The sequence below is a fragment of the Desmodus rotundus genome, chromosome X (assembly GCF_022682495.2).
Source record: "Desmodus rotundus isolate HL8 chromosome X, HLdesRot8A.1, whole genome shotgun sequence".
In the NCBI taxonomy this organism is placed as follows: Eukaryota; Metazoa; Chordata; class Mammalia; order Chiroptera; family Phyllostomidae; genus Desmodus; species Desmodus rotundus.
In genome coordinates, this window is record NC_071400.1 from 4,242,484 (window position 1) to 4,255,385 (window position 12,902).

The window sequence follows — 12,902 nt, forward strand, 5'->3', positions numbered from 1 at the left end:
CAGAGTTATTCCCTATTGAGTCTCTACAGAGGATCAGGCCTCTTTCTATTCCTGTGTCAGTCACTAGATTCCTAGCCCCTCATTTTTAGTCCAGAGTTATCTCAACAACTATCATCATGCCATTCCAAAGGGGAGAAAAGCAGATCACGGAGAACACGTAGAAAGAAAATGGTCTCTGAAACCAGACAAAGCTGGGTTTAAATCCTGAAACGTCTCTTACTAGCTGTTTGTTCACTATGGACAAGTTATTTCACTTCTCTGAACTTCAGTTTACCTTTTTGGAAAATGGTAATAAAAGTACTTAGCTTGAAGGGTTGTTTTGAATATCAAATACAATCATTTCTATAAAGCATCTTGCATAGAGACCTGCCACAGAGTAAGTGGAAATTATTATGATGGTGAGATAGATTATTGTGCAGCAGTGTGCCCAGTTTCCTCATGTGTAGGGTGGAGTGAATAAGGCTGAAGAAGAGCTACTCAGAAGAAAAAAGGGCATTGCATCTTTTCTATTACCTGGTACTTACAAGCACTCAGTCAGCATTTACTCCAATGAACAAATGTTTATTTAAAAGGATTTATACAGACATAACACTCTTACTTTCCAAGAGCAGAGGAATCTCTTATATTTTGAACACACAGACACTGTGGAAACTTAAAACTGCAGTTAAGGAAGGAAGAAAAATATCTCTCCTTCCCCAGCCAAGGACTGAGACCTGGAGCTAAAACTTTTTCAGTCAGCTAACCCCCATCCCTGTCCCTTAAGTCTGAGGTGACTTTATTAGAGATCTGGCTTTGGTGGAGTAGAGAGCAGTAGGGCTTGGTGACCCTGGTGCCTTTTCTTTGGGGAGGGAAAGCCACCTGCACAATCCACAGGAAAGGGGGTGGCCAGCAGCTGACCTGAGCTGAGGCTGACTTACAGAAGAGGGAAGACCCAAGAGAAAGAGGGATAAATGGAGAAGTCCCACCCACTCACATGGGTAAAGTAATTGCCACTCACTCAAATCTCAACCCACTCCTGTGATTTGAATAAATGGCAACACAATTGTCAGCATGGGGCCCATCCAAGCCTAAGGCAACCCCTGTAACAGAGCCCTAGAGCGAAGACTTAGGCAGCGAGTTTGGTAGGACTTAATGAAGGGGGTATAGCTCCAGCTCCCTGATTTCACCACGGGGAACTTCTACTACTGATTTGCAAACATTAGGACTATGGGAGAAAGACCTGCAGATCTCGGGATCCCCAGACACACAGCCTGGTACTTGAGAACTTTTGTGTATCTGGGAGACTGGGGGTGGTGTGGGATGGTGAACTCTATACCAACACCCAGTCCTCCAAAATGAATATAAACAGGAGAGCTTGTCCAAATTACCTCTGGGCCTTGAGGATGAGATGAGGGTAGGGAAGATAAATGCACCAGGCCTATTGGAAAGTCATTGTTGTCCCTTCAAGGCCTAAGGCAAAAGTACAGGGAGGGAGCCCTGGCTCAGTGGACTGAGTGCCAGCCTGTGAACCTAAAGGAACCGGTTTGATTCCCAGTCATGGAACATGCCTGGGTTGCGGGCCAGGTCTTCAGTAGGGGGCATGTGAGAGGCAACCACACATTGATGTTTCTCTCCCTCTCCTTCTCCGTTCCCCTCTCTCTTAAGGAAGGGCACACTGGAGCCTTTATACTAAACAAGATATGGGCCTCCCCCAACCCTCAGACCTTAGGTCCCAGCCCTCAGGCACAAGAGACAGAGAATCACATTTGGGCCTTCTGCCCTAGCCTTAGCTCCAAGCAAGAGCAGGGGTTGAAATGCGGGTGGAAGAGAAGGGATTATCAGACATACTGTCATTAGCACCTGAACCACATCTCTTCCTAAACCAGAAACCCCGAGAGCAGAAAGAAATAAGAGCGAAGTGAGAGAGGGGTTGTGCTTCCATCACATTAAATTGGAGACTCGGTAGAGGTGGGGAAGGGTTGTTTCACATCAGGACATCGTTCACTGGCCAAGGGGAGGGGTTATGAGCAGTAGAGCTCTCTGTGTTCCCCCTCTCTTCATTCATCCTGCTTCCGTTTTGGCTTTTTGGGGTTCCGGGACCGACTCTTGGCTTTGCACAGAGGGCATATGGGTGCATTCCGGTGAATTTGTTGATGACATGACAAGCAGGCCTGGTGGGGTACAAAGGACAAAGAAAGTTAGTGGTCAGATTCCTCTAGTCTATGGTTCATTGAGCCTTCTGATTCGCAGGGGTCCAGAAAACAATTGTGATTTTCCCAACAGGAAGAAGCAGTAAGCACTGAGTGAGACCCAAGAAGAGAGATCAGTGCTGGATGTAAGGGATGTAAAGGATGTAAGGGAGTGAAGGTCAAACACGGGTACTGAGGAAAAACACCCAGAACTTGCACATAAGGCCAAATGAGAATCGCGTATGCATTTAGCGTTATAATGGAGCATGGTTTAACAGGCCTGCTCAAGAATCAATTCTCAAAGACAGGTATCAGTAAACATTTTCTGTAAAGGCCAAAATAGTAAACATTTTAGACTTTTTAGGTCAGATGATCTTAGTTGTAGCTATTCAATACTGTATGTTTTACATGAAAGAATCTACAGACAATACATCAACAGGCATGCGTGTGGACCAATAAAACTTTATTTACAAAAAAGAAGAGCAGTTCTGACTTGGCCTGTGGGCTCTAGTTTGCCAACGTCTGCCCTAGGAGGATGGCCCTTTGTTTGACTATTTACTTTTTTTTTAAAAATTATTTACCATCCATCAGAGCCCAGACTCAGTGACTTATACTGATGAACAACAAATGCTTTTGGCCCAGGAGAGATGCAGATTATTTCTGTTCAGAAGAAAAGATAATCACAAATGTTACAGTTTTATTGCCCTGTAGGACATTAACCAGTTCTGTATTTAACTTTGCAAACTTATTTCAGCATTCCTTTCCTTTCCTCACTATATGATTATCTGTTCCTCAAATGCTATTGGAACCAGCTTTATACTTGCTTACTGTATATTTGTACCAGTCATGTTCCTAACTTTTTGAATATATTTTAGCAATGCCTGCCAATCTCCCTGCATTCTAACTGCTCTGGGAATGTGAGGCAACAAAACAGCAGGTCCATTCCAGCACACACACCACACACCCTTCCTCTGTGTCCCAAAGGCTGTTTTAGAAAGGCCCCAAATAAGTAAAGCCAATAGAGTGATACCTTGGTACTTGTCGTTAATTTATTCCAATGAGTGGTGAGCAAGTGACAATTGATGAAGCATTTTCTCCTGCATGGTGGTGTCATGAGGCATACACGTTCTCGCAAGTGCAATGAGTGGCGAGCAAGCACTGAGTGCCGAAACATTTTTTCTCATCAAAATGTGACGAGTACAGGGTTTGACAAGTTGTGAAAGCTTCGAGTACTGAGGTATGACTGTATTTCAAAACCAGCCTTCCACAGGGCTGCTTAAGGATAACTTGCTTCTTCCACAGGCCCTACTCAGCTCACTCACCTTCATAGGTGGGGGCTGCTGCCTGAAGGTGGCTGTCTGCCGGGTGTCCTGTTTCCTAGCCACTTGAAGTTGTTGTGCGGCAGCGGCTGCAGCGGCCAGGGACTCTGGGATGGGGGGCTCCTGAGGCTCCGTCTGCCACTCTGCTTTCTGCTTCTCAAAGTAACTTAGGAGAGGAGAGACATTAGCTGGATCATTCTGAAAACAAGAACCTTGCCCCTCTTAAAGACCCCATGCCATTGAACCAAGGGGGTTGGGCTGAGGTTCACTACACAAAGTTCCTGCACCCTCTCTAGCACAAGTCTCTTCTCCCTGGGTTCCAGATCCTTTGTCTGCTAGGAAGTGTAATCCTCTCACTCCTTGCTCTGACAGACTCAGAAAATAAAGAAATCAAGGGTTAGCCAAGTCCTCAAAGGGCATTCACCTATCCCCCATTTCTTGTTCTTTTGCAGGATTTCTATCGTGTCCGCAGGCCCCTCCTGGCATACCTCTAGGAACAAGAAAGCCTCCACTTCCACAGGCAGCCTGCTCTACCTTAAGGAAGTGTGTTTCCATCTCCTGAACTGAACTCTGTCTCTCGCTTCTGAGTCTTAGGATGAAGTTCCAGCCTAGCCCCTGGAGACCATGAAAGCCCGGCACTCTGTATTTTCAAAGGCTTCTGGATACCCCTTCTCGACCTTCTCCTGGGAAGTAACCTCTTAAGAGTCATACATACCCATGAGTCATAGACATAGTCTTCTGTTAAAATCACACAATTTTAAAAGCCTTCTAGTAATTCCAGTTTAATCATCCTTCTTTTGGTGTAACAGCCCAGCACAGGGACAAGCCCAAGGTCCATGCAATGAGTCAGGCACTTACAGGCCTGGGGCCAGGACTGACTTTCAGACCAAGCTCTGGGGGGTGGGGAGGATGTTGCAGGGACAGAGGGGAGGCTGCTTACTCCAAGGAGAGCTTCTCCTCCTCTTCACATAGGTCAGGGAGCCTCTGCAGGCCCAGAGTCATGCGCAGGGCATCCACATGTTCCTTCAGTGGCTTATACTCATCATGTAGACGGCGGGTAGACTCTAGCAGCTTGTTTAAGTCATTCTCAGACTGTTTGATGGTATTTTCCATCTGGAACACAGAGTGAGGTAGGCACAGGAAAAAACCCCAAGATTCTCAATGAGGCCGTACAGGTGAGTGGATGATAGCACAGGCTCCAGAGCCACACCAATATATGGTCAAATCCTCAATCTGCTGTGTATTTTATGTGACTCTTGTCAAGCCTCAGTTTCTTCATCTGTATAATGGTGATAATAATAGTGCCTGCCTCATATAATCTTGGTGAGGATTCAATGACTGAATTTATATAAAGCTCTCGGTATAGGGGCTAACACAGAGTACAGACTGAATAAATGGTAGTTATTATTCAAATACAGCATCTTAGTGTACACCATTCTACAGATGAGGGAATTGGCTCAGAGAGAAGGAACTTCGTCAGAGAAGTACTTCTTAGAGGCAAAGCCTAGATTAAAAACTCAGGGATTCTGCCTCCCAGGCCAGTGGCCTTTCTCCTAAACTATTGGTTCTCCAAATGTGCTCACCAGATCAGCAGCATCAGCATCACCTGGGAACTCATTAGGAATGCAAATTCTCAGGCACCACCCTAGACTTACTGAAGCAGAAGCTTGAGGGTGGAATCAAACAATCTGTTTTAACAGGCCCTCCAGGTGACTCTGATGAATATTCAAGTTTGAGTATTCACCTAGATTCTCAGCCCCTCTCTGGCTAACATCCTGTTCATTTCATTGGGTCTGTACACTTGGGTTTGCTGGCAGCAAAACTGCCAACTCCTCATGAGACCCTGGAATCCTGTGATCTGTGACACAGAAAATCCCAAATACTTACTGTCCAAATTGCATTCATATTTCCTTTAAAATTCTAGGCCTAGAAAAATCAGGAAATAAGTATTGTCAGAGAAATGAGTTTCTCAAGAATAGAAATTCCTTCAAATTAAAAAAAAAAAAAAAAAAGGCTTCCCATTGTCATAGGCTCTACGAGTTGGGAAGGAAGGACCTTACAGGTCAACACCTCCAACATCTCTCCTGGTGAAGGAATCATCGATTCTGCATGCAGCCCAGACAGGTGGTCATTCAGACTCTGCTTGAATAACTCCAAAATGTTGGGGACTTACCACATATGCATAGTTCATTCACCACGTTCCAAGGATCTCCAAAAGAGAGACTCTAATGAGGGGCCCCACTTTGGCAGGTTGGCAGATATGATTTGTTTTGGCTTAGTTACAGAAACTTTGGAGCCCTTTAGGCTACATCTCAGCATCAACTACCTGCTCTCCTTTTCACCAAGGCTGGCTCCTAACTCCCAGACTCCAATAATAAGTACATCAGAGCTGAAAGAGACCTTAGGTGTGACTGAATCCCTCTCATAGTACAGGGAGGGAAAATACGGCCCAGGGAGAAGAAGGGACTTGCCCAGTGATATACAGTCAGTCAGTGACTGAGCCAGGCTGGATCTCAGGACTCCTGGATTCTTCCACTCTACCACAGCTGGATGTCTACTCCCCCAAGTTGGCCACAGCCACATCTTGAGGAGATACCACAACATTCACTATTACTTATTCCTGAAAGGGCTCAGAGGTAGGCTTTAGGCAGCCAGCCACCTACCACGTTGATGTCAGCATGGATCAGTCGGAGTTCCTCCACATGGGCCATCTTCTCTTGTAGCAGGAGGTCCATCTCCTGCTTGTATTCCTTCAGGTGTCTCTCCTCTGATTCAAGGGCCTCAAACTCAGCCTTCAAACGGGCCTTGATCTTCTCCATCTGCAGGGTCTTATTCCTGCAATTCCCCCGAACCAGGATAGAGACCGGAAGAAGAGAGGAAAATGAGAATGGAGTACAGAGTTAGGTTCTGAGCGAAGGCTAGACACGTGTAGTTACTGAGCACTTGCAATGTGGCTAGTGCAACTGAGAAACTAAATTTTAAATTTTGTTTCATTTTAATGAATCAAACTTTAAACAGCTGCATGTGGTTAATGGCTCTCATACTGGACAGCACAACTTGATAAGGTCAACTCATCAGTTCCAGGAGAGGAAGAAAAAAAAATATTGTAGCTCATTTCTTTTCTTGGAAAAATAAAACCTGTTCTAGTTGTTATGTTCCAGTTGCATAACCTCTGACTGACTCAGTAATCGCACACCTGGGAATTTATTCCAAGAAAGTAATTCAAGGACGCAAAAAAGTTAACACATAGGAATGTGCTTTCTGGGCTATGGGTAAAATTGGAATATGTGGCAACCTTGAAAAGGAATCATTAGGAAAACTTGTGACTTGAAGAACATTGAAGATATACTACTCAATAAAAAGGTATTTATGCTAAGATTGTCATTTCAAAATATACATGCACGTGACTAAACAAGAAAAGGAACTGGCAGGGGTACAGTTTTAAGGATCTTTAAGATCATGTGAAGCATGCCTAAATGAAAGGGCCACAGAACTTTGGAAGGAGGCCCTCTGGGGCACCTTGTTGTCCTCCTACTGGCTCTCTACCTGTCCTGCCTACCCATTATCCATTAGCAGACTTGGCATCTCCTTTCTTCTGCCTCAGTAGCTGGCTTTCTCCTTTATTCCAGCCCGTCCCCATGGTCCACACCCTAGACTCTGGTCTCTGACCTCAGCCTACTTCTGTCTTCAGTCTCTCTCTCCTTTCTCAATGGTGCCAGTGGCTCCTGCCTCAAGAGGTAGCCCTCAATGGCACCAAAATCACAGAAAGAACTGTGTGCAGAGGATCATGGGAGAAATTTTTATTTCTATATTCAAAAGTTTCTTTTCATGTTATTATATTGTTTTTACCTTAGCAGAGGGTAAAAACATAGCTGTTATTATTCCATTTGTAAAGAAGAAAATGAGGTTCAGGTATTAACTTGCCCAAGACCACAGAGGTAGTAAAAGGAATATTGGGACTCAATCCCAGGGCTCTCTAATACTACCCATTACTCCACACTGCCTGAGTGAGGTTGCCTGGGCTAAAGGGTGTGAACATATTGAGGGTTCTTGATAGACCTGTTTAACTGTCTTGCAGAGGGAGCACACTGATTTGGTAATGGTCAATTAATTAACTATTTATACCCTCTCCTATATAGACTTCTATTCTCCTCTTCCTTTAGATTAGATGATGATCAACCTGAACTTCACCTGTCCCTACCCCAAATTATAGGCAGGAGAACTGAGATTCAGAGCAATATAGTGTCTCACTGTAAGTCATACAGCCAGGTTGTGGCAGTGTTGAGCCTAGAACTCATATCTGCAGGCAAAGCCATATCGTGAAAGAAACATGAGCATTAGATTCATACCTGGATATAAATCCTGGTCCTGCCCCTGACTACATATTTGCCCTTGGACAATAATAATGGACAACAACTATGTTTATAGAGTACCTATAATGTACCCATTATAAAGAATTAAAATATACAGTAATTCAACAAATATTTAGGAAACATCTATCACGTGGCAAGCACTGTACTAGGTGCTAGGGATAGAGCAGAGAACAGGTACTCTCTAAACAGGAAGATTCATCCAATGAGTAAATCAGATCCTGAACACACTGTCACATGTAAAACTATGTGATGAGTAGGAGGGATGAAATGTACAATGCAACAGGACACAACAAAGGGATCTACCATGGTCTGAGAGACATCGTAGAGTAAGGGGGGAAGTCAGTGGAAGTTTCCCTGAGAACCCGAGGATGTGACACTATGCTAAGACACGGAGAATTGAGTAGGAGGTAGTTGGTAAACGCAGGTAGACACAGAGGAGAGCAGTGCAGGAAGAGAGAATAACCTTAGCGAAGGCCCTAGAATAGAAAAGAATATGGTGCATTAGAGGAACTACACAAAGGCTGGAGAATATATTGCACGAGGGGAGGGGCCTGAGATGAATCTAGGGAAGTTGGCAGAACACAGCCTGGAGACTGGGATGAGGAGTGAAGATTTTTATCCTCTGAGGAAAGGGTAATCATTGTAGAATTTTAAGCAGCAGGAGAACAAATTAACCTGATTATCTCACTTCACTTCTCCCAGCCCTCTCACTTCACTTCCTCATCAGTAACACAGGAATAATAATAGTACCTACTTTACAGGTTATGTGGGGAGGGTTCAAATTATCTAAGACATGTAATGTCCCCAAGCAGAGTATATGGCACATGGTGGGTGGTTGACACATGATAGTAACCTTCCCTCCCCACTCTGCCCAACTCTCCTGCTATGGTTATCGCCTTTAGCACAGTGGTTTGAACTTTGTTATAAAGAGCCTACAGTGAGTAGGGTGTGTGTGTGTGCATGCACACATGTGCACATGTATGAAATTTGTCTGGAAAAAGTCCAACCATGGTTAATATGACGAGAATGGTTTGTGCAATATCAGTGTAGCCTGACAGCTTAGGAGTGGACTGGAATGCACATGTGTGAACAATGGCCACTTCACTGTACGAGTCAGTGGGGGCGGTAGATGCTGTTGAGTGAGCATGTGTACTGTGTGGCTGTCACATTCAACATGACTGAGTGAGTAGAGCAAGGAATCTGCATCCAATTTTCTGATAAGACTGAACATTCTTCTGTGGAAACTATTCGGATGATTCAGAAGGCCGCAGCGATGGGCAACTGGTGATTGGCAGCTTCATGACAATGTGCCCACTCACGCATCACGTCTCATGCAGTTTTTTTTGGTGAAACATCAAATAACCCAGGTGACTCACTCCCCTACAGCCCAGATTTGGTGCCCTGCAACTTCTGGCTTTTTCTAAAACTAAAATCACCTTTGAAAGGGAACAGCTTTCAGATCATTGATGAGATTCAGGAAAATATGACGAGGCAACTGATGTCGATGGGAGAACTGTGTGAGGTCCTAAGGTGCCTACTTTGAAGGGGACCAAGGCATCATTGTTCTATGGACAATGTTTCTTGTATCTTCTTCAATAAATGTCCCTATTTTTCATATTACATGGCTGCATACTGTCTGGACCGACCTCATATATGTGTACGTACACTAGCGTGAGTGGCAAGGTATATTGCCAGTTACTAAGATTATATAATCTTATGGGGGGGTTACTAAGATTATAACCCCCTCATAATGTCAATATAAATAATGACATTTTACAGATCTGGGCCAAGCCTTTGTAATTTGTAACAAATTCATTTAAGATGTCACCAAATAGTACTACTAAATGAAATCAGGGGTGAGAAGCTTCTCCCACTGGCACTTCATAGAAATCAGCACAGTATATCTTTCCCTGCTTGGATGAAGGCCTTTTATAGAATCCTCCCTCCATGTCTAATTCTGCCTACAGGACCCCTTGATGTTAGGCAGGAGACACTGCGATCCCAGATTAAGTCAAAATACACCAAAGGCACTTCACCTGGTGGGGTCACAGTCAATTGCTACCTGGAGATGGAAAACCAACTGGCACAAAGCCTTTCTCAAAGCACTAGTCAGGCTCTACCCAAGGTGTTTTGCAGCCTCTTTCAACTGTCCATGTGGGAAGAAATAGCAAGGACTAGAGACCCTGACTAAGTGGCAGAAGGACCAAGACTCCTGCTTAGGGATGGAAAACAGAGGTATGAAGATAGGTTTCAGAAATAGCCTCTATTTGCTATTTCTGAAGTCAGTTTTGCTGGGGGGGGTCCTAGCCCATGCTTTATTGGAAGGACAGCAGTGTCAGTGGTACAACTGTGACCCCAGCAGTAGTGTACCAAGGGCAGGACAGTGGGAGCAGTCCATCCTGGGTGAAGACAATAAGGGGGTTCATTGTGTGTGGAGAATTACAAAAATAATAATAGAACCAACTAAAATTGGTCTTTGCTTTTTTTAGCACCAGGAAGTAATTCTAAACAATGTTCACTGAAGGGCATCTGGGCTGATTCCAGGTTTGGGAAATTATAAATAAAGCTGGTGTGAATATCCATGTACACGCTTCAATCTGAGCATGGGTTTTCATTTCTCTGGGATAAATGATCAAGACTGAAATTGCTGGGTTGTATGGTAAGTGTATGTTCCGTTTTTCAGGAAACTGCCCAACTGTCTTCCCGAGTGGCTGGATCATTTCACGTGCTCGCCAACAATGAATGAGTGATCCAGTTCCTCTACCTGTAAAGTTCCTCTCTATTTTACTTGAATCGTTTTAATAGGATATATGGTGATACCCCAGAATGATCTTAAATTGCATTTCCCTAATGGCTAGTGATATTGAAAACCATTTCTTGTACTTACTGGCCATCTTGGATATTCTTTTCCACAAAATATCTGTGCATGTCCTTGGCCCTTTTCCAATTAGACTGTTTTCTCAGAGTTGAGTTTTGAATTTCAAAAATGTGTATTTATTTATTTTCAGAGAGAGGGGAAGGGAGGGAGAAAGACAGGGAGAGAAACATCAGTGTGTGGTTGCCTCTCATATGCCCCCTACTAGGGACCTGGCCTGCAACCCAGGCATGTGCCCTGACTGGGAATCAAACCATCAGCCCTTTGGGGTTTGCAGCCCGCGCTCAGTCCACTGAGACACACCAGCCAGGGATATTGGTATTTTTTAATGTGTGTGTGTGTGTGTGTGTGTGTGTTGATCTTATATCCTGCGACCCTACTGACTCACAAATTAGATCTAGGAGGGGATTTTTTCCTTAGTTTTCTTTAGGGTTTCTTGGGATTTCCTACATAGAGCATCATGTTATGTGCAAACAGTGACAGTTTTATTTCTTCTCTTTCATCTGTATGCCTTTTATTTCCTTTTTTGCCTAATTGTCCTGCCTAGAACATCTAATGCTGTATTGACTAGCAGTGCTGAGAATGAGTATCCTTGCCTTGTTTCTGCTCTTATGGGGATAACATTCATTCTTTCACAATTAAGTGTAATATTAGCTACTGGAGAGTTTTTGTAGATGTACTTCATCAAGTTAAGACAGTTCCCCCTGTTTTTAGTTTTGAAAGAGATTTTATCATAAACATGTGTGGAACTTTGTCATATGCTCTATCTATATAAATTGACACGATAATGTGATTTTTGCCTATAGCCTGATAAGATAAGTGACATCAATATATTTTTGAAAAATAACCTAGCTTTGCCTGTCTGGAATAAACCACACTTCGTCATGGTGTATACTTTTTTGTGTGTATGTATTGCTGAATTCAACTTGCCAATGTTTTGATAAAGATTTTTACTCCTATATTAACGAGGGATATCAGCTGTAGTTTTCTTATACTATCCTTGCCTGGAATCGGTATCAGGGCATTACGGGCTTCATAAACTGAGCTGGGAAGTGTTCTTTCCTTTTCTACTTTTCTGGACAGATTGTTAAGAATTTTCTTGACCACTTCTAGAATTCTCAAGTGAAGTTTCTGGTTTTCGGAGTTTTGAAATTTCAAATTCCATTTTCTAAACAATTACAGGGTTATTCAAATTACCTATTTCATGCTGGGTACATTGTGGTAGTTTGAGTTTTTTTTAGAAACAGTCTATTTCATGAAACTTGTCCAATTTACTTGAATAGAACTGTTCATAGTACTCCCTTGCTATTGTTTTGAAGCCTGTGGGGTCTACAGTGATTATCCTGTTTCACTCCTGATGTCAGTGATTTGTGTCTTTCTTTTTTACCCTCTCTGCTTGTGTTGCTAGAGGTTTTATAATTTTATGTAACTTTCAATTAGCCAACTTTTTGTTTCTGTTGGTTACCTTCACTATGCAAAAACTTTTTAGTTTGATGTAATCCCATTTGTTTATTTTTTTCTTTTGTTTCCCTTGCCTGAGGAAACATCCAAAAGAATATTGCTAAGAGCAATGCCGGAGTTTACTCCCTATGTTTTCTTATAGGAGTTTTAATGTTTCAGGTCTTATATTTAAGTTTTAATACAATTTGAGGGGTTTGGGGTATATGGCATAATAAAGTGGTCTAGGTTCATTTTTTTGCATGTATCTGTCCAGTTTTTCCAACACCATTTCCTGAAAAGACTGTATAATGTTTCCTTCTTTGTCACAGATTAACTGACCATGTAAGTATGGGTTGATTTCTGGGCTATTTATTCTGGTCCATTGATCTGTGTGTCTGTTTTTATGCTGGTACCATGCTGTTTAGATTATTATACCCTTGTAGTATAGTTTGATATCAGTTAGTGTGATACCTCCTTTGTTCTTCTTTCTCAAGATTGCTTTGACTATTCAGGATCTTTTGTTAATCCATATAAATTTTAAAATTATTTGTTCTAGTTATGTGAAAATGTTATTGGTATTTTCTTAAGGGTTACACTGAATCTGTATATTGCTTTGGGTAGTATGGACATTTTAACAAGATTAATTCTTCCTATCCATGAACACTGAATTACCTGTGTTCATTCCATTAATTTGTGTCTTTTTCAATTTCTTTCTGGGACTTGTCAT

At 42.9% G+C, this 12,902-nt stretch overlaps 1 protein-coding gene across 2 annotated transcripts in view; it reads right to left on the minus strand.

Annotated features, from left to right (window-relative positions):
• Positions 1-550: 550 nt before the first annotated feature.
• The window catches only part of ZC4H2 (zinc finger C4H2-type containing), a 31,086-nt gene continuing 18,734 nt past the window's right edge, over positions 551-12,902 (minus strand). Inside the window, exons 2-5 of one of the 2 annotated variants that reach the window (XM_024555258.3) lie at positions 6,151-6,322; positions 4,428-4,600; positions 3,491-3,653; positions 551-2,150 (exon numbers count right to left, since the gene is read on the minus strand). In XM_024555258.3, coding sequence (XP_024411026.1) covers positions 2,037-2,150; positions 3,491-3,653; positions 4,428-4,600; positions 6,151-6,322 — 622 coding nt within the window. In that variant the 3' untranslated portion in view covers positions 551-2,036. The remainder of the gene's footprint in view (positions 2,151-3,490; positions 3,654-4,427; positions 4,601-6,150; positions 6,323-12,902) is intronic. The other variant, XM_024555260.3, reaches the window with a different exon arrangement.